This window comes from Cynocephalus volans, chromosome 17 (assembly GCF_027409185.1).
Source record: "Cynocephalus volans isolate mCynVol1 chromosome 17, mCynVol1.pri, whole genome shotgun sequence".
Lineage (NCBI taxonomy): Eukaryota > Metazoa > Chordata > Mammalia > Dermoptera > Cynocephalidae > Cynocephalus > Cynocephalus volans.
In genome coordinates, this window is record NC_084476.1 from 9,765,368 (window position 1) to 9,792,404 (window position 27,037).

A 27,037-nucleotide genomic window follows, 5' to 3' on the forward strand; every position below is an offset into this window, starting at 1 on the left:
TGAATTCCACTGTCTCAGCACGTTCAAGATGTTAGAAAACCTGAAATCTTATCACACTGAATATTTACCACTTTCCATTTCAGTTTAAGCAAATTCCTTGATCTGCTCTGAGAAAAAAACGGAAAATGCTACCTCATTCTCAAGAATAGTTCCTTCACCTCTTCTTTCAGCTTTTTCTCATCTGTCCTAAATAATCCCAATTCCTTTAGAATTTCTATGTTAGATTTATCTATTAACAACTGAATAGTTTTATCACTTTCTTCTGCACATCAAATGAAGACATTCCAAATATATCCTCTATATAATACTGCCCCTCTCAATAGTTTGAAGATTAAATGTATTTTGTTAAAGCAAACCATGGGCTTTTGGTTTGCTTGTTTCCTTTATAGTTATGTTAGTCACTTCACCTGGAAAAGAACAGCTTTGGGCAGAATCACCACCTTACTAGTCACCCAATAAAGCTTAAGGAGTGTTATATATGCTGCGCTGTTCTCTGGTAAGGAGAGCAGTACAATTGTACAGATGCCATTCTTTCTATGCAGGTGATGTAAGCAGATGAAAGTATCCCTTTAGAAGTAGCTCCTGTAGGGCCAGCCTGTGGCTCACTTGGGAGAGTGTGGTGCTGATAACACCAAGACCACGGGTTCGGATCCCTATTTAGGGATGGCCGGTTGGCTCACTTGGGAGAGCGTGGTGCTGACAACACCAAGTCAAGGGCTAAGATCCCCTTACCGGTCATCTTAAAAAAAAAAGAAGAAGAAGAAGAAGTAGCCCTTGTAGTATTTATAGACTTTTTACACCAAACAATGTTCAAGTCAATGCCAAATCCCTCAACCATCTACTTTACCAGTGGTTGTAGATCTTTGAAACCAGCCAGCACTGCAGAAGTGCCCCTGCCCCAGCCCACACTCCCCTCCTTCATCATAATTTCCTCCCTTCCCTCCAAAGAGAACTACTGTCTTGACTTGAACTTGAGCTATGAGCATTCTGTGGTTTTATCACCTGTCTTCTATATGTATTCCGAAATAATATAGCTTTAGTTCTACGTGATTTTTTTTGTTCTGACTTGAACAATGAGCACTCTCTTTATGGTTTTACCACCTATGTCTGCATTCCAAAATATTATAGCTTTAGTTCTGCCTAGTTTTTCTGTTTTTTGAGGCTGGCTGGTACAGGGATGGAACTCTGAACCTTGGTGTTATCAGCACAACACTAACCAACTGAGCTAAGCATCCAGCCCTGGTTTTGAACCATATATGAATTATATAAAAGAAAGTATTATAAAAATGAAAGCATATGATAAGTATTCTTTTGTATCTTGCTTCTTTTGCTCAACATTGTGTTTATCAGATGCATTCACATTACTGTGAGTAGTCAGAGTTCGTCCGTTTTGACTGCTGTATAGTATTCTGCTGTGTGACTATACACAAATTTATTTCACCAGCTACTCTTGATGGACATTTTGGTTATTTCCCATGTGGGGCTCCTCTGAACAACACTCTATGAACATCCCTGCACATGTATCCTGGGCACACATACCTGAGGTTGTCTAGGGCACACACGCAACCATAGACTTGCTGGCTCCTAAGACCCACATACCTTCCACTTCACTGGACACTGCCAAGTGTTTTTCAAAGTAGTACCGACTAACATTCCATTATGCAGGAGTTCTTTCTCTACATCTTGTCACTTGTCATTATCTGAATTTAAATATTCTAATCTGGTGAGTCTATAACCTTATCTCACCCTGGTTTGAATTATATTTCCCTACCATTAATGAGGGTGTGCATCTTTCATATATTTATTGGCCACTTGGATTTCTTCCTTTGTTAAGTGTCTGTTCGGGTCTTTTTTCTATTGGGTGGGCTGCCTTTTTTCCCTTGATTTAGCCTTTTTTTTTTTTTTTTTGACATTCCTATAACAGATATCTTATGAGGGTCTAAAACTGGGTTATGTGCTCTGGATTCAGTGATAAACAGGACAGCCTTGGTCTCTCTCAGGAGCTGACAGTCTTATTGCACAGGTTGTTGGAAGAAACTAAAGTCAAACAACATGATAGTGAATAGGAAAGAGCAAAGCTCGCCACAAAGAGAAGGAACTGGTACTGCTCGAGCACAGAGAGGAGGTCATGCTCACTTGTGATCCCCTCAGTCATGATGTCTGTCATCTTACAGCAGGAGGACAGCATCCTCATGCTCAACTGGTCCACCACCAACACCTGGAAGGAAAGAGAACAGCTTATAGGCTGCGATTCTCTCATAAGCTTACTGTGCCAGACTTCAAAAAGAACACCCAAAATGCAGAATTTCTGTGGACCAGAAGTCTGCTGAGATACATGTGTAGGGAAAATGAAGGAAAATGGTCAGGCCCCACAGATGTTTAGAATCTTGCCGAGCATTTGATGTAAATATGCACGTGCGCCCAGGTGTTCCTTGGTTATTGTCTAATGTAATTGCACATGTGTAGTACACAGGTGTCCTGGGTTATGCACTTCAGTATAAAGGACGAGGCTCTGATCCACAGTGCCCCCTGCCCCCGCGATGCCCCCAGGGGCTATGCGGAGGCCGCTACTACTGCTGGAGGCTGTTGTTGCAAGCTGTTGCTGCCAGTGCCATCAGGACCCTCTGAAACGCTCTGAGGTCACTGCAGAGGAAGCTGAAGACTGAGCTCATATCGTGTCATCTGTCAATGGCTCCCAGGATCTTTCCCAATTACTAGAGTGGATCTGTGAGTGAGGGGTCTGGTGACCCATCCCAGACATGTGAGGGGTCTGGCAACCTAGCCTGGCATGTGAGTGTCTGTGACTCAGTCTGTACAATGGGTTTGAAGGGTCTGTGGGTCCTAGTCCTGACAATACAAATGGAAAACTTAGTGTAACTAAAATAATGAAACATTTTGGCTTTAGTTATGAATTAGCCTTAACCATACAATTGGCGTAGTCTGTAGAATACATATGCTTGCTTTTACATCGCACACCCTAACTTAACCTTCTAGGAGTTGAGTTTCCTCTCACTGACTGCACTCAATTTTGTAAACTTTAAAAAATAAGTTTTTATTCTTCATGATAAAGAAAATAAGTAACTCATAAAAAGTGCAAAAAGAAAAAAATCATTTACGGTGCCAACACTCAAAGATAATCAACTAGTGAGAATTTTTTCAGGGCACAAACTTGTTTTTAAAGGTAGAGTGAATACTAGTGCCCACACAGGTGGTATGGCACATGAGGACTTTGTGCAGATGTCACCAGGATTTGTACCATCACCAGTATACATATCTTCTGGGATCATAGCGTTCCTCAGTCCAGACTGGAAGAACAAGAACATTCCAGCCCTGGTATAAAAGTTACACACCTGCAATCCTTCGGCTAACCTTTCCTATCTCCTTTCAGCCCCCAGTGGAGAGAGGAAGCCAGCAGTTAGGACAAGGCTATTTCTCTTCTCCTTCAATGATATAAACTGAGGAGAAGGCAACAGGAGCTAGGCACGTCCGGGCAGACAGAAAGCTCTCTGCTGCAGTGCGAGGCAAGTTAGTTTCCATTTTACGAGACAGCTTCCTCAAGATTAGTTTAAAATTCACAAGTCTACAAATCCAGTAGTGATGGGAAAGGTAAGAAAGAAAGACATGCATAGAGTTCCCACCAGATGACATCCCCTTCTGGGTGATGAGGATGAATGTGCTGGCTAAAACGTAATTTCACAAGGCCGGAGGTAAGACTTCAAAATCCTCTTGTGCCAATCAGCTCTGTTGATCCCAAGCCCAATGAACTTGAAAACGGGTGGGCTCCTGACTGCAGGAAAACTCGAGGGCAAGAAAGGTTGGTATGAACCATTCAACAACACGTGGGGAAGTTCCAGTAAAACTGCAGGCTCTTCTGCTTAGTATATTGCCCAGCTCCAGACAACAACCAAGCGACCCTTAACTGGTTGACTCCATACATGAAGGATGGCATGTGCCACTCCTGCATCACCCACTTGGGGAACCTAGGCCATAATCAATTTGATTGGCTTAAATACTTGTTTCACATGCATTATAGAGTCTAGCCCTCTTTCAATATTATATGAATAAACAAGCTCCCTGCTGTCGCTTATGTAGTCGAAGATAGATGGGGACAGACCAGATGAGGCCTTTTCAAACTGTTTTATGGAGTCTATGGAGACGTTCTATGGCTACCAAGGGGGCAAGAAGGGTCTCTTTTTCCTCTCCCATGGTAAGCAGAATAATTACACCTTCTTCTGCTTTGTCTAATAAGTTCCAGGTAAGATTTTGTTTGAACAAAAGATTTCCACTGCTAACTGCCTGACCAGATGATTTGTAAGATAAACTTTATGACTAAGAGATTTCTTAACCAAGATCACATAAACTGAGAGGCAGAGAAGATTCCTTCCTCCCATCCAGGAGTTCTTTGTACTCTCTGGACACAGCAAAAGCGCTCCATCCTGCCTAAACCTTTCTTCCAACTCCACCCCATTCTTATTTTCCCCACATGAACTCACCTTTAAGCCATGAATTATATACTCTTCCACTTACCTTCCACTCCCCCTTCTTCTTGACTTTCTTTATCACATCATGCATGATCTCTAAAAAAGGAGGAAAGAAGGAAAAAAGAATAAATTTCATGTAATTTCAGGACTTCCGCACCTGCCTGTTAGACTAGGTCATTTCCCTGTTAGGCTTTTTGTCTTGCGTCACGCAATTCTACTAATCTGTTTACTGAGCCATAATCGACCCACCATAAAGATAGTTTTCTTCCTGTCTCCGTAATTCAGTGATTCTCAAACATTTTGGTCTCAGGACTTCTTTACACTCTTAATAATTGAAGACCCCAAAAAGAGTCTGCTTATGTGGGTAAATACCTATCGATAACTATATTTTCCACAATAAGAAAATTTACAGAGAATTTTGGCATTGTTTTCCATTTTTGCCACCCTCCTTGCTGTCTGGCTACATGGAAGATGGCTGGATTGCCCTAGGCGCTTCTGCAGTCAATCTGTCAGGAATTACATAGCATCTGGGAACTGCATTGTGCCCTCATGACAGAATGCGGGTGAAAGTGGCAAATGACATCTTAGTCTTAGTATGAAGACGCCTCTGACCTCATGAACCCCCACAAGGGCTTTGGATTTGAGAACCACTGCCTTAAGTTTTAGTAAAAGGCTGTGACAATGCCTCAGGCCACATGAGCCTCCCTCAAACTCCAAATACAGATGTGAGGACAGTTTTGATATCTTCCCAACACTGAGCACATCTGTGGAACACTCTCGCCCCTAAATCACCATTCTGGAAAGCCCCAGTTTCTACACTACCACAACCACACACACATCCAACCAGCCACAGAGGCTTTATAGGAAAGATCACCCTTGCCACTCTGTAAACCCAGGCAACACACAGCCTGGAACAACCCAAAGGGCAATAGCTGTCATTAGCAAGTGTGCTTCAAACATTTAGGTCATTCTCTAGAGCATGGTGGTTCCTAACTCTGATTTTGACTATCTTCAATAATCTGATGTGTCATGAAATTGTTCTAAAGTTTTTAATAACTTTTCTTCTGATTATTAAAAAAACAAAAACAAAAACAAAAACTCACTGCAGTAAACTTGAAAACAAAGAAATATATAAAGAAAAAACTACCATGTACCTGTATTACTTGTGTACTTAAAAATAAACAAAAGGAAGAATTATCTGTAATTCTGCCAACTTGAAAGGCATAGTTAACATTTTATTTCCTACTTTTTCTATGTACTTCTACATAAGATCATGCTGTACATATAATTTTGTATTATTCATTTTTCCCCTTAACTTACTTATTGCCCAATGTTAATAAAAATGCTTCACGGGATTTTAAATGCCTGCATGATCATTCATAGTTCAGTCAACAATGTTCCCAATAACTATTTAGATTACTTTCCATGTTTCAGTGTGGTGAAAAATTGGAAACAAATATGTCCAACATTAGGGCAGTGGTTAAGTAAATTAGGTCACATTTGTATAATGGAATACTATGTACCCATCAGAAATATGATATGGGAAAATATGTATTCATTCATTCACTCTTTCATTCAATAAACATTTGTTGAGTAACCACCATTTGCCAGCCACTATACTAAGCACCAGGAATAAACCACTTAAAATCCACTCAGCTCTTGTGGAGCTCACCCTCTAGTGAAGGAACACTAAGTGAAAAGAGCAGCCTCCGCTTTTTCAAGTATTCTGAAGTAAGTAAATAACGAGTCAGGATAGAAAAAACAGGTGTGGACAGCTCCCTTAACTATAAGGGTATTTCAAAAAGTTCATGGAAAGATTTATATTACTTTTTTTTTTTTTTTTTAAGATGACCGGTAAGGGGATCTTAACCCTTGACCTGGTGTTGTTAGCACCACGTTCTCCCAAGTGAGCTAACCAGCCATCCCTGTATAGGGATCCAAACCCATGGCCTTGGTGTTGTCAGCACCTCACTCTCCCAAGTGAGCCACGGGCCGGCCCTGTATTACCTTTTAATTCTATTTTTCCATGAACTTTTTGAAGTACCCTTGTAGTCAAGGCCATCTGAGGAAGGTGGACCTGACGAAGAAGAAGCCCATCCAGAGTTGAGGAACTAAGAGGGAACATACTCAAAGGCCTGAAGTGGAAAAAGGAAAAAGAGCTTGAAATTTTCTTGGAACTTAAGATGTCATAGGCTGAGGTTGAAGACCAGATCAGATAGGGCCATACAGTCCTTGATAAGGAGTATGATTTTCTCGGAAGGGCACCAGAAAGCCATGGAAGATAGGGGGGTAATCTGATGTGCTATAGAGAGATGAGATGCAGGGGGCAAGAACAGAAGCAGGGAGTAGAGGCAGGAGGCCTTTGCAACAATCAAAGCATGACCAGTGGCAGTGGAGATGGCAAGAAGTGGATAGAGTTGAGATATACGTTGGAGGTAAAACTAACGGGGCTAGCTGATGAGTTGGATATGGGGGAAAAGAAAAGAGAAGAAACATAGATAACTCCCAGATTTTTGGTTTAAGCAAAGAATACATTTAGAGAGATATAGAGGGATGAGAACGGATCTATAAGAGAATACCAGGAGTTCTATTTTAGTTACTTGTTTGTTTTAATATTATATTTTATTCTGCAAGAAAATAAATTATACAACTTAAAAAATAAAATCCAAAAATTAAGCAGTACATCAAAATATTTCATATTTTGGTTATCTGAAGATTGAGATGGCTAAGAGACACCGAAGGAGAGACACTGAGTAGGTGGTTGAAAGTAACTCTAGAGCTTGGAAGAATGACCTCGGCTGGAGTTGAAAATTGGGGAATTATCATCAAATAGAAGTAGGAAGTAAAGTTGGAAAAAATCTGTAACTCTGATAGAATCAATAAGATGAGGATGGAAACATGGTCTTTTTTGACCTTGACAAGAGCTTTAGTGAAACAATAAGGATAAAGCCAGACTAAAATTGGAGAAGAGGAAGAGAAGACAGATTATCTCAACAACTCTTTCAAGAAGCTTTGCTAGGGCTAGCCCCCTAGTTCACTTGGTTAGAGTATGGTGCTGATAATACCAAGGTCAAGGGTTTGGATCCTGTACTGGCCAGCTACCAAAAAAAAAAAAAGGTTTTGCTAAAAAATGTAGCAAAGAAAAAGCATGAAAACAGGGTAGACAGAGATGAGAAAGCAAGGTAGGGTTTGTTTAAGATGTGAGAAATCAGAGCATTTTTTATGATATTGGCAATAAATCAAAAGAGGAAGAGACTGATGATGCAGGAGAGGATGGGGAATTGAAAGACTGGGACCCCGAGGAGGAGGAAGGGGCTGGATCTGAGACAGAAGAAGAGAGCCTAACCTGGGATAGGAGGCGGGGCACCACATCGCCTCTAGTGGGAAGGAGGGAAGAGACTTGAGGATGGACTTGCAGAAGGACTTGGAAATATGGTGGTTTCCTTGTTGGCGATGAAGTCAGTGGCTATGAGTCAGGGAAATGTTTTATATGGAAGGTTTGGAAAAGAAGGTATCCCATACTTTCCCAGATCTCGGAAAAATGAATTAACTACAGAAATGTTTTAACATTTCTGGACAGTACTAAGGGCTAATTTGGGGTTCACAACTATGAATTTGAAGTGAAACAAGACAGCTCAACTTTGTTTTTTTACAACAATGTTCACCTATACAGGTACAAGAAAAAAACGTTAGTTCAACTAAGGTTAGAGTTTTCTCAGATGAGTACAACAATGGGAGAAAATGTTCAAAATATATGGCAAAAAGGGAAAAAAGCATGCTATGACTATTTTTTTAAGTAGATATGGGCTGGCCAGTTAGCTCAGTTGGTTAGAGCATGGTGTTATAACACCAAGGTCAAGGGTTTGGATCCCTGTACCGGCCAGTTGCCAAAAAAAAAAAAAAAAAAAAGGCAGATGTATATAGGAAAATTAGAAAAACTTATACCAAAATGTTATTTTGTGCAGTAAAATTATGATTAATCTTTAATTGCCAATTTGCACTTTCCAATGTTGTCCCAAGCTTTCTGCATAAGAAAAATGGTCTAAAAATAATGTCAGTGAACATCTTTGTGCCCAGGGCTTTTCTTTGCACAAATTAGTCTGCTAGGAGAGCTTTCTGGGTATGCAATGAATGAGTAAAAAGTGTAAATGTTCTGTGCTCCTGATAAACTCTGCCAAATTATTTTCCAAGAGCATAACTCACACCCTCACCAGTACTGTGACTTTCCAAATTAACATACTAGACTGATAAAATAATATCTCAAGGTTTATTTTAATCTTTGGTACTATGATAGCAGAAAATGGTATCTTTCACTGTCTTCATTTGAATCTATTGTATGACAGAGAATGAATTTTTTTTGCTATTAAAAATTAATTTAGGGCCGGCCCCGTGGCTCACTCGGGTGAGTGCAGTGCTGGGGGCGCAGCGGCGCTGGGAGCGCCGAGGCCCCGGGTTCGGATCCTATATAGGGATGGCCAGGGCACTCACTGGCTGAGCGCGGTGCGGGCGACACCAAGCCAAGGGTTACGATCCTCTTACCGGTCACAAGAAAAAATAAATAAATAAAAATAAAAAATAATTTAAATTCACTAAAAAAAATTCACTCGTCACCTTTTGATTGGGGGAAGGCAGAGATATAATCAGAAAATCAAAGCAAATATCACGTGTTAAAAGACATATATAAATAACTGTTATAGCCACAACCCTTCCTACAAAGTTATTTCCTTTCCAAAATTCTCAGGGCATATATTTTTCTTGGGTATTGTTAACAGCCAATTCTAACCCTGCCCTACATTTTTCTAATCCAATACTGAAAAGGAAACAAGGATTAGAGCCCATTTTAGAATTAAGAATCAAGGAGCTTGGGCTATTACCTTGTAAATAATCCCTGGTAATCACATTTCATGTCCTTCATGGAGAAAAACAGTAAAGGCTTCTGAAGTGGGTCCAGCCAGGAGGTCTTATTTCTGCATACCAAACCATGTGTATCTGCAACCAAACATCTGCTCTCCCACTCACTAATCTACAAAGATGTATTCAAAAGACAGGTGGCAGCTTTAATTTCTGCATAATATTGAACACCCTTCCCTTGTGGCCAAATGATAAGAAAGGAGGTTCCTTCTCAACCATCCTCTAGGTCCTGGGTGACCCCCGAACTCAGCAAATCCCTCTGAAGTCCTGAGAAAAATGTCATGTACTCTAAGATGACCTGGAATGTCTTCAGATGTACCCAATATTCCAGCTGGAGTCCCAAAATGCAGGCTCTAGGGATTGCTAGGCTCAAGGCCTGCTGCTCCCCATGAAGCCCCTCCCCTTACAGTCCAGGGACTTATGACCATCCTCCACAGTGACATATGCCAGATACCCAGAGACCAGGGTACACCAAAACACCTGAAATAGTATGACCGATATAAGTCGAGGGGGCAGCTTGGGAGAAGTGCAGCTAAAGTCATCAAAACCATGGGCAATTCAAATGTTCTTTGCTCTGTGGCTCCTGAGCACTGCGCTACCCAGATCTGATGCACCAGGAGTCTGGTTTCCCTGGCTGGAAGAAGGGCCTCCACTTTGCTGAGGGAATTAAGGGAGTCTAACCTCAGGCCACAATTCCTCTTCTCTTTACCAATCCAACATGCAGGGGATTTCCAGAGTTATTCTTACTCAACAGTGGAAGTTCTTCTATAACGCACCCTCTCAACCAAACCCCAGTGGTGTAAGGGTATAGTGCTGGCTACTCAGGGTACAGCCACCCCACCCCTGATGGTGAAGAAAAAATGCCCAAGGAAGTGCTAAAGTTAGACAAACCAGGGTTAAGTTCCAGGTTCAGGTATTCGTTGACTATGTGACCTTGGGCAAGTTTAAAATGTTTTAAACTTCCGTTTTCTCACCTGCTGTCGAGCTAGGGCTGGGTCTCGAGCTCACAGACCCCTCAAGCCCACTCACAGACTGGGTCACAAACCCTTCACATGCCAGGCTGGGTCCCCAGACCCCTCACACACAGGTCTATGAGCTAGGTAACTGGCAAAAAAGGTCCTTGGAAGCCGCAGATTTGAGAGCATGGCTGCGAGGAACAGACACCCGAGGCAGTCAATGCCAAAAACTGTGGCATGGCGCATGCACACTAACTCCACCCACCTCCACATACAATTTGCTTACAAAGAATGTACCGCACCACCCCCAACTGCATGGGCAGGCAAGGGTGCCTGATTAAATTATTCTATTTTCCCAACACCTGCAAAATTAAAATTATAATACTCTAATGGTCTGTTGTGAAGATTATGAGATAAAACGCCTAGTATGGTGCCTGGCACATACGAGGCATTCAACAAAAGGCACCTATTGTCATGTCACAATAAAAGCATATTACCCATACAAAGAAATAAGAAAAGTATGAAACATCACCTGCACCAATTGAGAGTTTTAATATAATGTAAAAAATCCTCTTAAAAAGGAAATACATATTAAAAATACAGTTTTAAAATCATCACAAAAACATTCAGACAGCAAACTATATGGGTATTTCACCAAAAACTTCTAAACCTCTGATCTGCAGTAAATGTGTGAATATATTTTAGAATAATGACAGTATAACACTAATGTATATAAATCCTAAAGGAAAATATAAAACTGAACATAAGAACCCTTGTCCCCCCTCGGAGGGGACAGAGAGTGGCCTCTGGCTACCTAGGAAGAATGTGTTAACACTGAAGCACAAGGACCAGCCCGTGGCTCACTTGGGAGAGTGCGGTGCTGATAACACCAAGACCACGGGTTCAGATTCCTATATAGGGATGGCTGGTTAGCTCACTTGGGAGAGCGTGGTGCTGACAATACCATGTCAAGGGTTAAGATCCCCTTACCAGTCATCCTTTAAAAAAAGAAACAAACAAATAAACAAACAAAACCACTGAGGCACAAGCAGATGTCCAAGGAAAGTAAAAGATATTTAATGTCACAACACAGGCACATGGGGCTATATTTTTAAATTGCTATTATTTAGCATTCTTCTGAAAATTCATTTAGATAAGAAAACAAAATGAGTTATAATACTGGTAAGAAGAATGGAGAATATCTACTGTAGAAATCAAAACTATTAGAAACATTAAAACATTCAGTAAGATGGCAGATACAAAATAAATACATAAAAATCAAGAGGACTTTTAACACAGCAACAACAACCAGATTCTAGGAAGACAGTACCACTGTTTACCAGTGTATGCTGGGCTGGGACTCCACCCTGTAGATTCCACTTGCTACTGGTGATTCTGCTCTGGCAACATGGCTGGATATGTCTGTTCTTCTTTCCCTGACAGCTCTTCAGGTATCTGAAGATGAACAACTAAGACTCTGAACGCCCTGTTCTGGGCTGAAGATTCTCCTGTTAACCAACTGCATCTTCCCTGGTGGAATAAGTTAATGTTCGACAAGATGGCAGGAAACGGTTCAAATATTTGAGAACAAGCATTCCAGGTACTCTCAAGATCCTCTCCTTAGAAATATTCATTACACATAAACTACTGATAACTTAATTATAAACCACTTTTTTTGCCTTTATGTAGTTTTTAATAATATAAAAGTAGCATGTTCTTGTTGAAAGAATTCAAACAATAGAGAGATGTATACATACAAAGTGAAATTTCCCTCCTTATCCCCAATCTTGAGAGAAAACCACTAACACTTTCGGGTATACCCTTAACAGATCCTTCTCCATGCATACACAAGTGTGTGTGGAAGGTATGCACATATACTTGAGGCTTCCAGTTGGGCTATTATACACACTGCTCTGAAATTACATTTCCCACTCAATGTATTATACAATTTCATACAGATCTACCGCACGCTTTTAAACTACACAGTACTCCATAATGGACATATAATAATTTGTACAAACCTCTTTAAATACATTCATAAGACGAATAGCCTCTACTTGGGGCCTACCAATTTATTTCAATCAATCTTAGTGAGGACTTTATTGTATGCTAAAACAATAACACAGTCGTTGGTAAAATTTTTTGATCTCTAAAGCAAATTTCATCCTGTGGCCTGGGGAGGTGAAATAACTTTCAATTATTGTACTCTTTTGGGGCTGAAGAACTGTTGTATTAGAAAGAACCTTAGAGATCATCAAAGGCCAGGTTCCAGGTCCCCATCCGGGGATGGAGATACTCCTTGAAGAACACAGCCATCTAGAGTGGGCAAGGCCAGTTACTGGTCATCCTAGAGTGAGCAGAAACTGATCTCTGGACCCCCATCTGAATGTTCTTCCCAGTATCCTTACTGTCTCTCTGGCACTAGCATGACTAGACTCTAAATGGAACCCTGAAGGGGCTGAATATTTAGTTCACTTGAGAGAGCATGGTGCTGGTTACACCAAGGTCACAGATTCAGATCCCCATGCCAGCCAGCCGCCAAAGAAAAAAAAGCTAAAACTGAACCCTGGTATCCTTTTCTCTATTATATTGCTATGATCACCTTGACACAGTAAAGCAAAGTGATTCAGATGGGTTTTGGAGCCAGAAAGTTAAGATTTGAACCTGCTCCCCCAGTTACTAGCTGTGACTTTAGGTAAGTTGTTAACTCTCTCTGTGTCAGTTTCCCCATCTGTAAAATGGGAACGGCCATACATACCCTATAGGGGTATTGTGAGGATTAAATAAATTAATGGGGTAAAGCACTTAGCTCAGTGCTTAGAATGGTACCTACACAACACTGCTGGCTATCACCATTACCCTTATCACCTATTTTAAATAGTGTTTTGACCTTCCTAATAAGGAAGAATCTAGTGATTTCCAATTGGTTTCTTATTGCTCCTCCATGGAGTTTGTAATGTCTCCTGTTTTCCAGTTTGTTTCTCTGCCTACAAATTTTTTCATCCATTCAAAAATACTTGTTGAACACCTGCTATGTGCAAGACGTCTTTCTAGACACTGGAAAGACCATGATGAGCAAGCTAAACACAACACCTGTTCTTAAGGTGCTTACACTCTGGTGTGGAGGGGAGAAAGAGCCAATAAACACAAAAAAAATAAACAAGATCACCTCAGAGAGTGATCAGTGCTCAAAGGAAATCAAAAAGTTTAATGAACTACAGTATGTTGGGGATCTGGGATAAAGTCCTCTGAGGAGGTGACAAGGAGGAACCAACTCTTGAAGATCTGGGGGAAGTTATCCAGGCAGAAGAAGAGCAGATGCAAAGTCCCCAAGTCAGGATCAGGGATGGGACAGTCTAGGAACAGAGAGAAAGCATGTCTGGTGGAACTTAGTAAGATCCACGGAGGGAGAAAATGGTTCAGGATGCACTTGGAGGGGTTGCCCAAGAGTCTCCCATGGTCTTTAAGGCTGTAACCACTTGCTGAGGACTCCTCCAAGTCGCTGGCTATATTTTGCTCTTGTACACGAAGCCTCATTCATTCACCTTCAAACATGACAATTCCCTCCCCTCCCTGCACCCTCACTCCCACTCTGTCTCTGGAATTTGGCATAAAATAATGATTTGGCAAATGCCTGTAGAATGAAAAAAACCCGAGTAGCGTAGCATAGCTGAGCAGTGCCTGCTGGGAGTAAGAGGAGCGGTTCTGTTCCAGGTGCGCCTCACAGCTGAGGAAGGGGGTTCATCCAGGAGCTCTCCACTCTACCTCCACACTTTCCAGCGCCACCCTCCTGATAGCCCCCTGGGGATTCAGAACTCCCTGTCCAAAAATCACTGCTTGAAAAAAGCCTTAGAGGCTCTTTCATGGGGACTGCTGGGGAGAGAGATCTCTTTGTTCTCAAGGAATATGATAGGTAAAGAATGACTATTCTAGACAGTACAAGTTTGCAAACCAGATGGATTTAGACAAGTTTTTTCCTTAACTCTCCTCACTGAAATTCAGTGAGGCCAACCAGCTGGTTAGTTCAGTGCGTTAGAGCATGGTGCTGATAACACCAAGTCCAGGGTTTGATCACTGTACCAGACAGCTGTCCACCCCGCAAAAAAAAAAAAAATTCAGTAAGGAGTGTTCTACTGTGTAAATATATAGATTCAACTGCTCAGATAAAAAGTTTCTGCCATCTTAGAATTTCTGTGCATACTAACTTTTTAATCAGTGTCTGATTGAGATATCAACCTTAGACAAAATACTTCTAAAAGCTCATATTAAAGAAAAAACTCAATCAGCAATTCAATCTCAATAAGAAAAAAAACCCACAATAATAGTAATATCTAACATTTATTGAAGGTTTACTATATGAGATATATTTCCTTATAATTTTACACATATCATCTCATTTAAAGCTCATAGCAACCCTAAGAAGTTAAATATTATAATCACCCCCTTTTTACAAAACAGAACACTGACAGCCAGAGAAGTGTCTAGCAATCGTACAATAAAATGTACATGACCATGTGAAGCCTACAAAGTATACCAAAAATATATATAAATCTATTTCTTTATCTCAAGGAACTTACAGTACAGTTGGGGAAACAAAACATTACACCTGAAGCATCATCAGATAAAAAGTCATTAGAACGTCATGCACTGTGGATGGGAATGTAAAATGGAACAGTTGCTCTGGAAAAGAGTCTGGCAGTTCCTGAAACATAGAGTTAGCCAAACACAGACCTACCACTTGACTTAACACAATTCTACAGCTAGTTATATATACAAAGGAAATTAAAACACGTCCCCACAAAAATTTGTACATAAATGTTTATAGCAGCAGCATTATTCATAAAGGCCATAAAGTGGAAACAACCCAAATATCCCTCAACTGATGAATGGATAAATGAATGTGGTACATCCATACGGTGGAATATTATTCAGTCATAAAGAGGAATGAAGTACTGTATGATACATGTAACAACGTGGATGAACCTTGAAAACATGCTAAGTCAAAGAAACCAGTCACAAAGGACCACATACTGTGTGATGCATTTATATGAAGTGTCCAAAATAGGCAAATCCATAGAGATAGAAAGTAGATTAGTAGTTGCCTAGGGCAGAGGGGTTTGGGGATGACATCTAAGGAATACAGAGTTTCTTTCCAGGGAATGAAAGTGATTGTGGTGATGGATGTACCATTCTATGAATATAATAAAGCCATTGAATTATATACTTTAAATGAGTGAATGGTATGGTATATAAACTATATCTCAATAAAACTGTTTTTAAAAAGTCATTAGACAATTTTAGATGAAAACTTCAAACTCAAACTAAAAAAAAAATTCAGTTTGCTTAATATGGAATTGTTTCATAGTGCCTTCATCTGAAGACAGGTGCTCTGGCTTACCATATAAATATCAATTACCTAAAATTATAATTTACTATAATGTTGTATCTAAATTGTACTTTGAGGAAGTGAGAGAAACCAAAAAGACCACAAACTGTCAGCCACAGGGCAAGAACATGGTACCACTCCCTATAAGAGCTCAACAACAGTTGCCTAGCTCAGTTATAATCTGAGAATGTTCCTATTGAGGCTCAATTTTGGGGTGGTGGGGAGTGGGAGAAAAGAGTGAGGGCCAAATTGTTACAAGCTTTAAAGTATGTAGAGATTGGATAACAATGACTTGATTATGTCACTCTAGTGAGCAAACCAGAGATTGCATAAGACTCAAATGTCCAACATCATGACATTCAAAACATGGGCTGCTGCCAGCATCTGACAGGAGTGCATGATGGTAAATGCCTGATATCCGAGAGAGCAAAATCTAACCTCAGACCCAGGAAGATGCTGGGTAGAGTTACGGAAATGATTTTTTACTTTCTCTTTTAAGGGAGAGCCTCATTTTTTATCTTATTTTCCACTGTTTCATAAGGTTTAGAGCCAACAGTTAAGAAGCTAGAAAATCTCTAAACAAAGCCTCATGGACCTTAGGACTTTGATTAGTAAAAAGGAAATCTCAAACTGGGCACAATGGAGATTAGAAATAAGAATTCCCAGGCATACTTTAGAGGAACAGTCCCTCACCTCGGTCCTAGAGGAGACCTATTTTCTTCTTCCTAAGGTTGCCTAAAAGGTAACGTTCCTTGGATAAAGGAGCTGTGAAGTTACAAAATACACACAAATAGAAAAAGCATCAAAAATGGAAATCAAAACAAGTTATTTATATCTTCTTAAAATCAGTAGCTTACAGTAGTCAACACGATTTTAAACCAAAAAGACCAAAGAAAGACAAAAAAACTGAAATGGCAATTAATCTTACAGGGCAAAAAGCACTATTACCTTATAAGCACTGTCAAATAAGACATCTTTAAAAGAAAGGACTCAAGAATGAGGACATTTTTATACCAGATAGTGAAACTAGCATTGAGTTATTTAGGGAGCATTTTACATTTGCTTAAGAAACAAAAAACGAAAAGAAAAGAAAGAAAACACATTGCTTCTACACATTACCAAAGCAGTAGACCTCATCTGTTAAGGTCCCATTTGGTCTGCCAGCGTGTATCTGTCTCTCTGCAAAAAACTTGTGCTCCTGCTAGTACAGTCTCCATGCTGACTGCAGTAACTCCTCCCTGAACTGCAAGAACCCAGAATAGGTATCTTGATCTTGGCAGTAATCCAAGATGTGATCAGCATCTTAAATTGGTAGATGCAGCATTTAATGGCTTCAAATCATATTTCTTGACTCGAATTGGAGTTTTCCTAAGGACTAAAGGACTAGGGAAAATGTACTGTAAAAAGAGGAGAAAAGAATGGAGTGTTTCGTATAATCCAGAAACCCAGAGCAGACAAGGGACATGAAACCACCTAGTCCAGTGGTTCTCAATGAGGAGTGATTTTGTCGCTGTGCCCCACCCTAGGAGACACTCAGCATTGTCTGGGGGGTACTACAGGTAACTAATGGGTAAAATGCCAAGATGCTGCTAAACATCCTATAATGCAGAGGCTCATCCAACCCAAAATGTCAATAGTTTCAAGGCTGAGAATCCCTGATGTAGTCCATTTTACAAAGAAACTGAACCCAAGACAGATCAAGTGATTTGCCCATGACAGTGGTGGTGGGAATCATCCTATGTTCAAGTTCAAGATTCTGACAATACAATCCGTTCTGCTCTAAGATTTAACCTGCTTCATTCAGGTCTACAGATCTGAGATATTTAAAAATGTTTAGTCACACACCACATGACAAGGCCACCACCTCAAACTCCTTTTGGAATCTTCAATACAGACAACCTCTAGGTGTCCTCAGGAAAGCTTCCAGAGGGCAGGAAATGCCCTTCCCCCGCCCTTCCACACACACAGAGGTCCAATTTCAGGAGTGCTGCTTCCTTTTCCCAAATCCATGTAACTGGTTACAACAAGATACCAGAAAAAGAAAACATCCTGTTGGGGTTTGGGCCCAGGATCAAGCACAGGAAGAAGGTGGAGCCCCAAGAAGAGAAGAAACACTGAAAACCCAAAAGAAAAGGCTGAGCTTACACTAACTTTCACCAAATATGCAGACTGGGTTGTTTTCTCAAGCTGGTCTTCCAGGCTTTATAGGGAAGATTCTGCTTCTCAGGTTTTAAAACTGGCTTATTAGTCCTGCAGTGCTATTATTTTCTGTCTTCTTTTTCCTTAGCCCGGCTAGCCCATTTCCACTTCATTTTGTTTTTACATTATCTTATATTTGAACGCTTAGTTCATCATTTTTATGTTTGAGAGTGATTTAAATTGTTTTTGCTATACAGGTCTTTTTTGCCTGAGCCTTCATGCCATGCTTCTGTCTTTTCTCCCTATAAAACATTTGCAAAGTTCCAATGTAGATTTTTCTTTCCTTTTTCCACGTATATCATTTAGACCAGAGGCAATTCTCTCTGGCCATCTATTTTGGGGGCTCTCTTTAACTCCCCTGTGTACCTATGCATGACTTGACTATTCTTTTGAGAACATGAGGTGAAGACTGTGTGCTGGGACAGGAGTCACTGCTGCCCGCCTTCAGCTGGGGGGAGTGGAGGGGTGATGATATGACTAGTGAAGTTTGTCTCTCCAGACTGTGTTATTTAGTTAGATGTTCTGTACCAAAGACCACTCTGTGCAGGATATACCAGTCAGAAAAAATGACCTTAGGCTTCGCTTAATTTCCTGCTTCAGAGTAAGTTAATAAGCTAGTTCAGTATAAAATTTCTAGATTTAGGGTATACCAAATCTGTCTGTTTAGTCAGGCTTTTGTTTGCTGCCCAATGAGCCCTAGAACTCAGAAGAGTGTTTCCATTGTCCTCCCACTGAGCAAGAAAAAAAAAAGTGGCACAAAGGGCCAGTCGCTCTGCTACGTTAAGCAACTAGGGTGTGATGGTCCCCAGCGCCTCTCCTTCCTTCCTGGAATTCAGTTCTTACGAATGATAAGGTCTTGTGTTTACATTCTGAGTCTGTGGTCTTATTTTCTACAATAGATGTGTGGTAACTGACTTAGCAGGCCCATGAAAGCTGAATTCATCAAAAAGTGGAATCCTAATCCAGTGGTAGGGAACAGTGAAAAACAACCAAATGTGCGTAGCAGAATCTTCCAAAATTTCAGGAACTGGTAGCACCAGGTATCTCTGGAACTTAAAAGAATGGGAAGGGACTTGTTGGTGGAATGTATTTGAGAAGCAGTGACATCCTAGACCCCTCTCACCACTGCCCATCACTGGGGGATTGCCATTCTCCCAACACTGAAGATTTCCTCTCTGGAGAGTATAAAACAGAGGGTCCCTGGACTGGGGGATCCAAGGTACAGTTGAGAGTGTGGATCTAACATTGAAAACAGAGGGACTGGGCTGGCTGGTTAGTTCAACTGGTTAGAGCACAGTGCTAATAACACCAAGGTCCACGGTTGGAACCCTGTTACCAGCCAGCCACCAAAAAAAAAAAAAAAAAGAAAGAAAGAAAGAAAGAAAAGAGAGGGACAAAATGACCATATGTACATGGCTTGTTGAGAAGCCTGCTCTCCAAACTACCCCACCCTCTTCATCCACTCAGTTCCCAGAATTCTGGCAGCAAGACCTTTATCTCCCAGGCAGGAGACAGATTCTAAAGACACAAACATTGGGGGGTCCTCAACAAAGAGCCAACCCAGATCAGACTCATCCACAAGGTGAGAGCTCCCAATCAGCTGTTCTGTCTCCTGTCCTTAATCACAATAACACAACCACAATTTGCTACACATCTGAAAAAAGTTCCCACATGGAAAATAGAAACTAAAATAAACAAAACAACAACAAAAAACCTGAAGGAGATGAAGACTATGTAGAGCTAAAAATGTTTTTGGCTTTTTTTAAAAGATGACCAGTAAGAGGATCTTAACCCTTTGACTTGGTGTTGTCAGCACCACGCTCTCCCAAGTGAGCTAACCGACCATCCCTATATAGGGATCTGAACCCGGGGCCTTGGTGTTATCAGTACCACACTCTCCCAAGTGAGCCACAGGCTGGCCCCCAAAAAAATTTTTTTAAAAGAGAAGGACATAAAAGAAGACGCTGCACACATGAAATAAGAATTGGTGGGCTAACCACTGAGCCACTGCAGGAAGTGCCCTGGGCTCTCCTGAGCTGGGGTGGTGGTGGGTAGGGGGCCTTGGGTGCAACCAGCCCAGTGAGGACCAACAAGCCTCAGCAAGAAGGGTCCCAAGTTCCTGAGCTGGGACGGTAGGGGGCAAGAGCTTTTGCCACAGACCCCTGACATCTGCACCCAGCCCAGCAATGACCAAGCCACCGTTAGAACACCCCTCCTCACCCCCCAAACCCCCCTCCCCTGTGGGAATGCTGGGGGGAGCTGCCACAGGCCTCAGTCCCACCCCTCCTCCTTCCACTTGCTTCCATCCCATTTCCTTCCCCTTTCCCCTCTCCCCCTCCCTTCCAACTGCTCCACAACAACATCCCAGAATGTAAAAAATAATATTAATAAAATTACATTTTCTTTAAAAAAAAGAATTGGGGCTATATAAAATTAAAAAGAGCTATTGGAAATTTTTAAAGAACATGACGGCAGAAATGTAAAATTAAATAAAGGGCTTGGAAAATAAAATTGAGGAACTCTCCCAGAAAACACAGCAAAAAGCTAAAGAGATAAATAATTGAAGAGAAAAGAAAATAATAAAAACTTTGTTTTAAATAAAATTAAATTTTAAAAAAAGAAGAGAAAAGATAAGAAAATTAGAGGACCAGTCTATGACGTCCACATCTGAATAGTAGAAATTCCATTAAGAGAAAATTGAGGGAGAGAAATCATTAGTGAAATTTTTAAAGATATTTTCCCAGTAGATAATCCATCCTAAGATTTTCTAAGGGAAATAAACTGGAACCTCTCTCAGTAGCACATGATTGCTTCATCTTAAACTCGTAAGGAAGCACTTTTACCCAAAGTATGAGGAGGTCAGTGTATTGAGTAATTTTAAAGGGGTTTGCTTCTCAGTAGTCTATTGTTTAAAGCTTATAGTGTGAAATTAATGCAGAGCAAGGGAAGACTCTTGCTCAGCTCCAGTGTTTTATTTTCCTCAAATCCCTAGCAACAAGTATCAACAATACCAACCAGTCCCGAGACCGGGGAGAGGGCTTCTCTCCAGATGATCTCCTGGCTACACCAGTGCTCAAAAGAACCTTTGAGAGAAGAGATCAACGGGCTTGGTTCACCCCTCACGCCTAGTATGGGGTCTCTGAAACCATTTATACCTAAATGTTCTTCCTTTTTCCCCCCTCCGCTGCCAAACTGAAGCAGCTTTGTTCCCACTGCCATTAAAAGGAAGTTCATGAGGATCATCTGCAACTGGGATTAGAATCAACTAGAAAATCCTGAGCTGCATCTAAGAACAGTGTAAGCAGCCTTTCTGCCTCACTACTGCAACACTCCTGGTGGCTTATGTGAGGGAACTTCAAAAAGCACATGGAAAGATTCATATTATCTTTCAATTCTATTTTTCTGTGAACTAGTACTGGTCATTGTGAATCTATACTGGCATGGAACATGGACATAATATTGTCTGTCTCCAATAGCTACACAGAATCAGAATGCATCTCTGGTTCGGGCTGAGTATCAACCAGAGCTCCTGCTTTTGCCAGGCTCCAGTCATAACAAAAACACCCATTTATTGAGAACCTACGATGTGCCAGACACTGTACTAGTCACTTAAACACATTATTCCTAATGGAAGATGTCTTAAGCAGATAGAATTACCCCATTTTATAGATGAGGAAACTGAAGCACAGATAAATTAGGTCACTTAATAATGCATATAAACAGGAAGGCTAGAATTCAAACCCAAGTTTCTCTGGCTCCAAAAGGCTGAGTTCTCTTCACTGAACCAGCCCACCTTGCCCCTTGATGCTCCTGTAAACCACTGGAAGAGTGGGTGGAGGGAAGGTCAGCAATCTACAAGCACGAGGGAGACATGAAAGGAGCAGATTCCTAGACTGAAGAACTGTTGCCAACCAAAACAGCTGTCAACATCACTGCCCATTTGGGTTCACTATTGTGTCAGTATTAGAACGAGCTGGACGTCCTAAAGTTCTGGGCAAGGAGAATCTTTCTGTTTTGACCATGCACTTTCTAAAAATATAATTGATTAACAAACTAACCATAAAAGTTCTGAATCACTGGTCAAGAAAAACGTGTTCTTATCATCCACTCTGTACCCCTCCCTCCAATATTTTCCCCAGACTATTTACTGATTAAAATCTAAAGTTCCCTTTCTAGCCCTGCTTTTCTCCACAGGGGATGAGCTGAATAGCAGGGAGACTTCGTCTAAGGACACTGACTCCTTTCTCCCTCTCACTGTGCTCAGCAGCCTCCGAGAGGTGAGTTCAGTCAGGTATCATTTACTTAGCTCTCTTCCCACCAAATTATAGGTAGAAAGCAGGAGAGCTCAGAGGTGTCAGCTCATCCTATGGAAGACCAGATACTCCTCTTTTTCACCAATCATCCCCACTACCCCCTCCCCAAATAAATATACTGACAAAGAAAGCTACTGAAATCTGCCCTTTGCAAATCAATTCAGGCTCTCTTACAAAGTGGCTTCAATATTTATGGGGCTAGAGATTATGATCCATTGATCTGAACTTCAAATCTACATCTAAGAAGTATTGCTTTGCTTAGAATGAAACTGTAACAATAAAAACTAAATCTATCAATCACCTACTAGGTGTCAGGCACTTCACATGGTTTGAGTCATTTAATCCTCATAACAATCCTATCAGTTACTATCATTAGCCTTATTTTACATTGAGGAATCTGTGGGATATTGAATTTGGGATAACTTTTCAAGGTTATGAGTTAGTTAGCTAAGTGCTTTGTATATGTTAATGTCTTTAATGTTCACGGTTACCTTGTGAGAGAGGTGCTTTTAGCTGCACTTTACAAATGAGAACCTTGAGGCAGAGGTAGGGAACTTGTGCGGGGTGCTACAGAAAATAAGAGTCAGAGGCAGGATTGGCACCCTCGTGGTCTGGTTAGAGTCGACATTCTTTTTTTTTTTTTAAAGATGACCGGTAAGGGGATCTTAACCCTTGACTTGGTGTGGTCAGCACCACGCTCACCCAGTGAGCTAACCGAACATCCCTATGTAGGAATCCGAACCTGGGGCCTTAGTGTTATCAGCATTACACTTGAGCCACGGGCTGGCCCTTAGGGTCGACATTCTTAACCTCAACACCCATCTCAGATTTAGGTTCTGGTTCACAGGCTACAGAACCTGTACTCTTAAGTTCTGTTGCTTGGTTTTTGATAGTTGAAAATAATTTTTTCCTAAATTATTGCAGAAATGTACTGAATCCATATGGCAGACAGGCCCTCTGTGTTCTATTCCTGGCTCTGTCCCTGAATCATGGGTGACACTGGATAAATCATAGCTCTGCTAACAAGAGACGATGAAACCTGCACTTTCCCACCACCTAATAATTTAATATACTGCAAATCCTGCTTGACCCTAAATAAGGGCAAAATGTGACTTGCAAAAAGAGGTAATTTTAGTTTGGCAGTGCCTCAAAATGTGAAAAATAGAGTTACTATTTGATCCAGCAATTCCACTCCTAGGTATATAATCAAGAGAAATGGCTAGTTAGCTCACTTGGTTAGAGCACGGTGCTGATAACACCAAGGACAAGGGTTCAGATCCCTGTACTGGCCAGCCACCAAAACAAAAAAAAAAGAGAGAGAGAAAGAGAAATTACAATACACATCTACACAAAAACCTACACACAAATGTCAAAGCAGCATTATTCATACTAGCCAACAACCAAATGTTCATCAGTTGATGAGTAGATAAACACAACATGGTATATACAATGGAATATTTTTCAGCCATAAGAAGGAATGAAGTACTAATAAACCTGAAAAACATTATGCTAAGTGAAAGAAGCCAGACACAAGACCATGTTGTATGATTACATTTACATGAAATGTCCATTATAGGCAAATCCATAGAGACAGAGGTAGATGAGTGGTGGCCAGGGGCTGACAGAAAGGCGAATGCGGAGTGACTGCCAGCAGGTACAGGGCTTCTTGCTGGGGTGATGGAAATGTTCTGGAATTAGATAGTGGGGATAGTTGTAAAAATACCAAAAGCCACTGAATTTTACACTTTAAAATGGTACAGCTTATGTCATGTGAATTATATCTGAATAATACTTTTTTAAATGTTAAAAAAGAGAGCTAACTTTAAAAGTAAGCTGTTAACCAGTACATGCCTTCATCCTGAAGTTTCTCTAGAGTATCATTTTAAATGCTCATCATCAAAAAGTCCTTTTTAAAAAAAAGTGCCAGTTTAAAACATTTACAGTGAGAAAGAGGACTTTAATATTTAATTGCATAGCCTCAGTCTCCAGGGAGGAAGGGTACTTAAATGAACATTTGTTTTACTTCAAAGTTAAGTACAATTTTGTGGGTGACTGGTCTACGTCACACTTTCTCTATGCAACTATAGAAGAGTTTAGGGAAATAAATCATCCTCATCTCACATCAGAAATGTTGGGATTTTTTTTAATAGTTTTCTTTTGGCAGCTGGCTGATACAGGGGTCAAACCCTGGACCTTGGTGTTATCAGCACCACACTCTAACCAACTGACCTAACCAGCCAGTCCCCTGGAATTTTAATCTAGAGGAAATTATTGCCTCCAGAGTTTGCATCTAAATCTTTGGCCTATAAAACATCCATTAAGAAAAAATCTTTAGGTCAGGATTCACAAGAAGACAGGGTAAGATTTTCATTCATCTTTTTTTTTTTTTTTTTTTTAAGTCTAGTCAAGTGAAGAAATGGGAGTGGAGAAGGAACAAAGAATCTGTAACTGTGATCAGTTAGTTGAAAACACCATTGCACTTGGACCGGCCATCATTCATCTATAACAAATACTAAAACCTAATATAGAAACTTTTAAAGAGGGAATATATTTTTTAAGTAGGCTAGAAATGAGAACTGCTCTCAGTCATGGTCACCTAAAGAATTATTTATATGGTGGTGGTTTGCATACCTTTCATCTCCTTCAGATATGGGGACCAGACCTTTATATTCTCATAGCTCCCAGTCCAGTGCCTAAGCATGTGGCAAGAGCCCAATAAAGGAATTTCTCATTTAGCACAAGTTAAATTAAAACTAAGAGAGGTCTTCCAATCAGAAGGCTAAAAATGACAAGTATTAAATATGTTGAACTTTTTTTAAGTTCAAAATTAGGGGCTGGCCAGTTAGCTCAGTTGGTTAGAGTGTGGTGTTGTAACACCAAAATCAAGGGTTCAGATCCCCATACCAGCCAGCCACCAAAAAAAAATAAAAATAGTTGTGTAAAATTAGAAGTAACCAAGAATAACATGTTTTTAAAAAGTTTTGGGTGGAGGGGAGCTGGCCAGTTAGCTCAGCTGGTTAGAGCACAGCCTTATAACCCCAAGGTCACGCACTCAGATCCCCATACCCGCCAGCTGCCAAAAAATTTTAAAAATTAAAAAAAAAAGAAAAGAAAAAGTTTTGAGGCTGGTTAGTTAGCTCAGTTGGTTAGAGCATGGTGCTGATAACACCAAGGTCAAGGGTTCAGATCCCCATACTGGCCAGTCACCAAAAAAAATTATAATAATAAAAAGTTTTGAGCTTTATCTTCCCCATCTGAAATGGTAGGTAATATTAACTCTTTTAAAAGAAATACACAAAAATGACATGATATGTTATTAAAAAGAGAATAAAATAGAAATTAGGAAATAAATTAAGAAAACAGATTACGAAAACTCTATGCAGCTATATCACTGCAAATGTATACCGGTAGGATCCAAATGAAAGGCTATGAAATTTAAAATAATTGCCACCATTTAAAATAATCATCTACTATATATCAGGCACTGTACTAGCAATTTATATACATTGTCTCTGATGCTTACAACAATGCTGCAAACTAAATGCAATTACCCTAATTTACAAGTGATGGTCCCCCATACCAGCCAGCTACCAAAATAAAACAAAAAACAAACAAAAAAAAAACAAGCGAATTTAGTTAACTTACCCAAAATGATATATAGATAGGTAATGGCTGTTCCCAAATTAAAACTCACGTCTGCCTGATTCCAAAGTCCATGCTATCACACACACACCAGATAAATTTTGAAAAGAAATTTAGAAACACAAGACTATTTACTTAACTTTGAAAACTAGCCTACATGTGATTTTGGAGGAAAAAGTAACAATTTTCCTAGGAACTATATAAGAAGGTAGAAAAGGTACAAGCAAAGGTATACTTAAAATACTTAACTAGTAAACACAGGCACCATCCTGTCCAAATGCATGCTGCTGGTACACAGGAGCAAGATCCAAACATCCAGGGGATCCCAGGAAAGGGACCCGCATAGCAGGGGGATAAGGGGCTCAGGGGAGCAACTATTTATCAACCAGTATGGAGGATCTTCTGTCTAGTGTGTACCAGCTGGATATCAAGGTTGGTTTCAAGATGTATAATATTAAAAATTTGGGAAAGATCAATAAGGGTCTGAGGCCTGAGAAAATATTGTGTATGCACAATTTGATTCCACAGATGTTTGTTGCCTGCCTGCCTTCCACACGTAACTGCTCTAGGTACTACGGGGAATGCCAAAAGGAGCAAGACACAGTCCCTGCCTTCAAGGAGATTATGATTCAATGAGGAAGAAAAGCCTATAACAAACAACTATAACCTAATAAAGAATGTAGTAAGTGCTTAGTAAACAATTAAATGGCATCAAAAGAGTTAAAGGAGAAATTTCTATTCCAGATAGGAGAAAGGGAAACGTTTTATTGGAAAAAAATAGTATTGAACAGGTTTTGAAGAATGAGGAGGTTCCCAGGATGAGTGAGCTATATTAGAATCCTTTAAAAAAGTCAGGAGGGGCTGAGCCCGTGGCGCACTCGGTAGCGTGCTGCGCTAGCAGCGTCCTGGCTGAGCGCCGGTCACGAAAAAAAAAAAAAAAAGTTAGGAGGTCCAAAAGCATGACACTTTTAATTAATAAACTGGAATGAAGACACAATGTGACCACTCAACAATAATAAATTTTAAATTTTAAATGAATTGTCTAAAAAGGCATGAAATCATAATTATTACAAGAAAAAAGTTTTGATCAAAAGTATACAGAAAAAAAGAAGTTAGAAGATTAAAGAAATAGGTAAATTGGTCAGATTT

The 27,037-nt window shown here is 40.4% G+C and overlaps 1 protein-coding gene across 1 annotated transcript in view; it reads right to left on the bottom strand.

The window, feature by feature from the left end:
* STXBP1 (syntaxin binding protein 1) overlaps window positions 1-4,572 on the bottom strand; it is a 34,604-nt gene extending 30,032 nt beyond the window's left edge. The window contains exons 1-2 of the mRNA XM_063081803.1: window positions 4,528-4,572; window positions 2,137-2,218 (exon numbers count right to left, since the gene is read on the bottom strand). Coding sequence (XP_062937873.1) covers window positions 2,137-2,218; window positions 4,528-4,572 — 127 coding nt within the window. The remainder of the gene's footprint in view (window positions 1-2,136; window positions 2,219-4,527) is intronic.
* Between the last annotated feature and the right edge of the window lie 22,465 nt (window positions 4,573-27,037).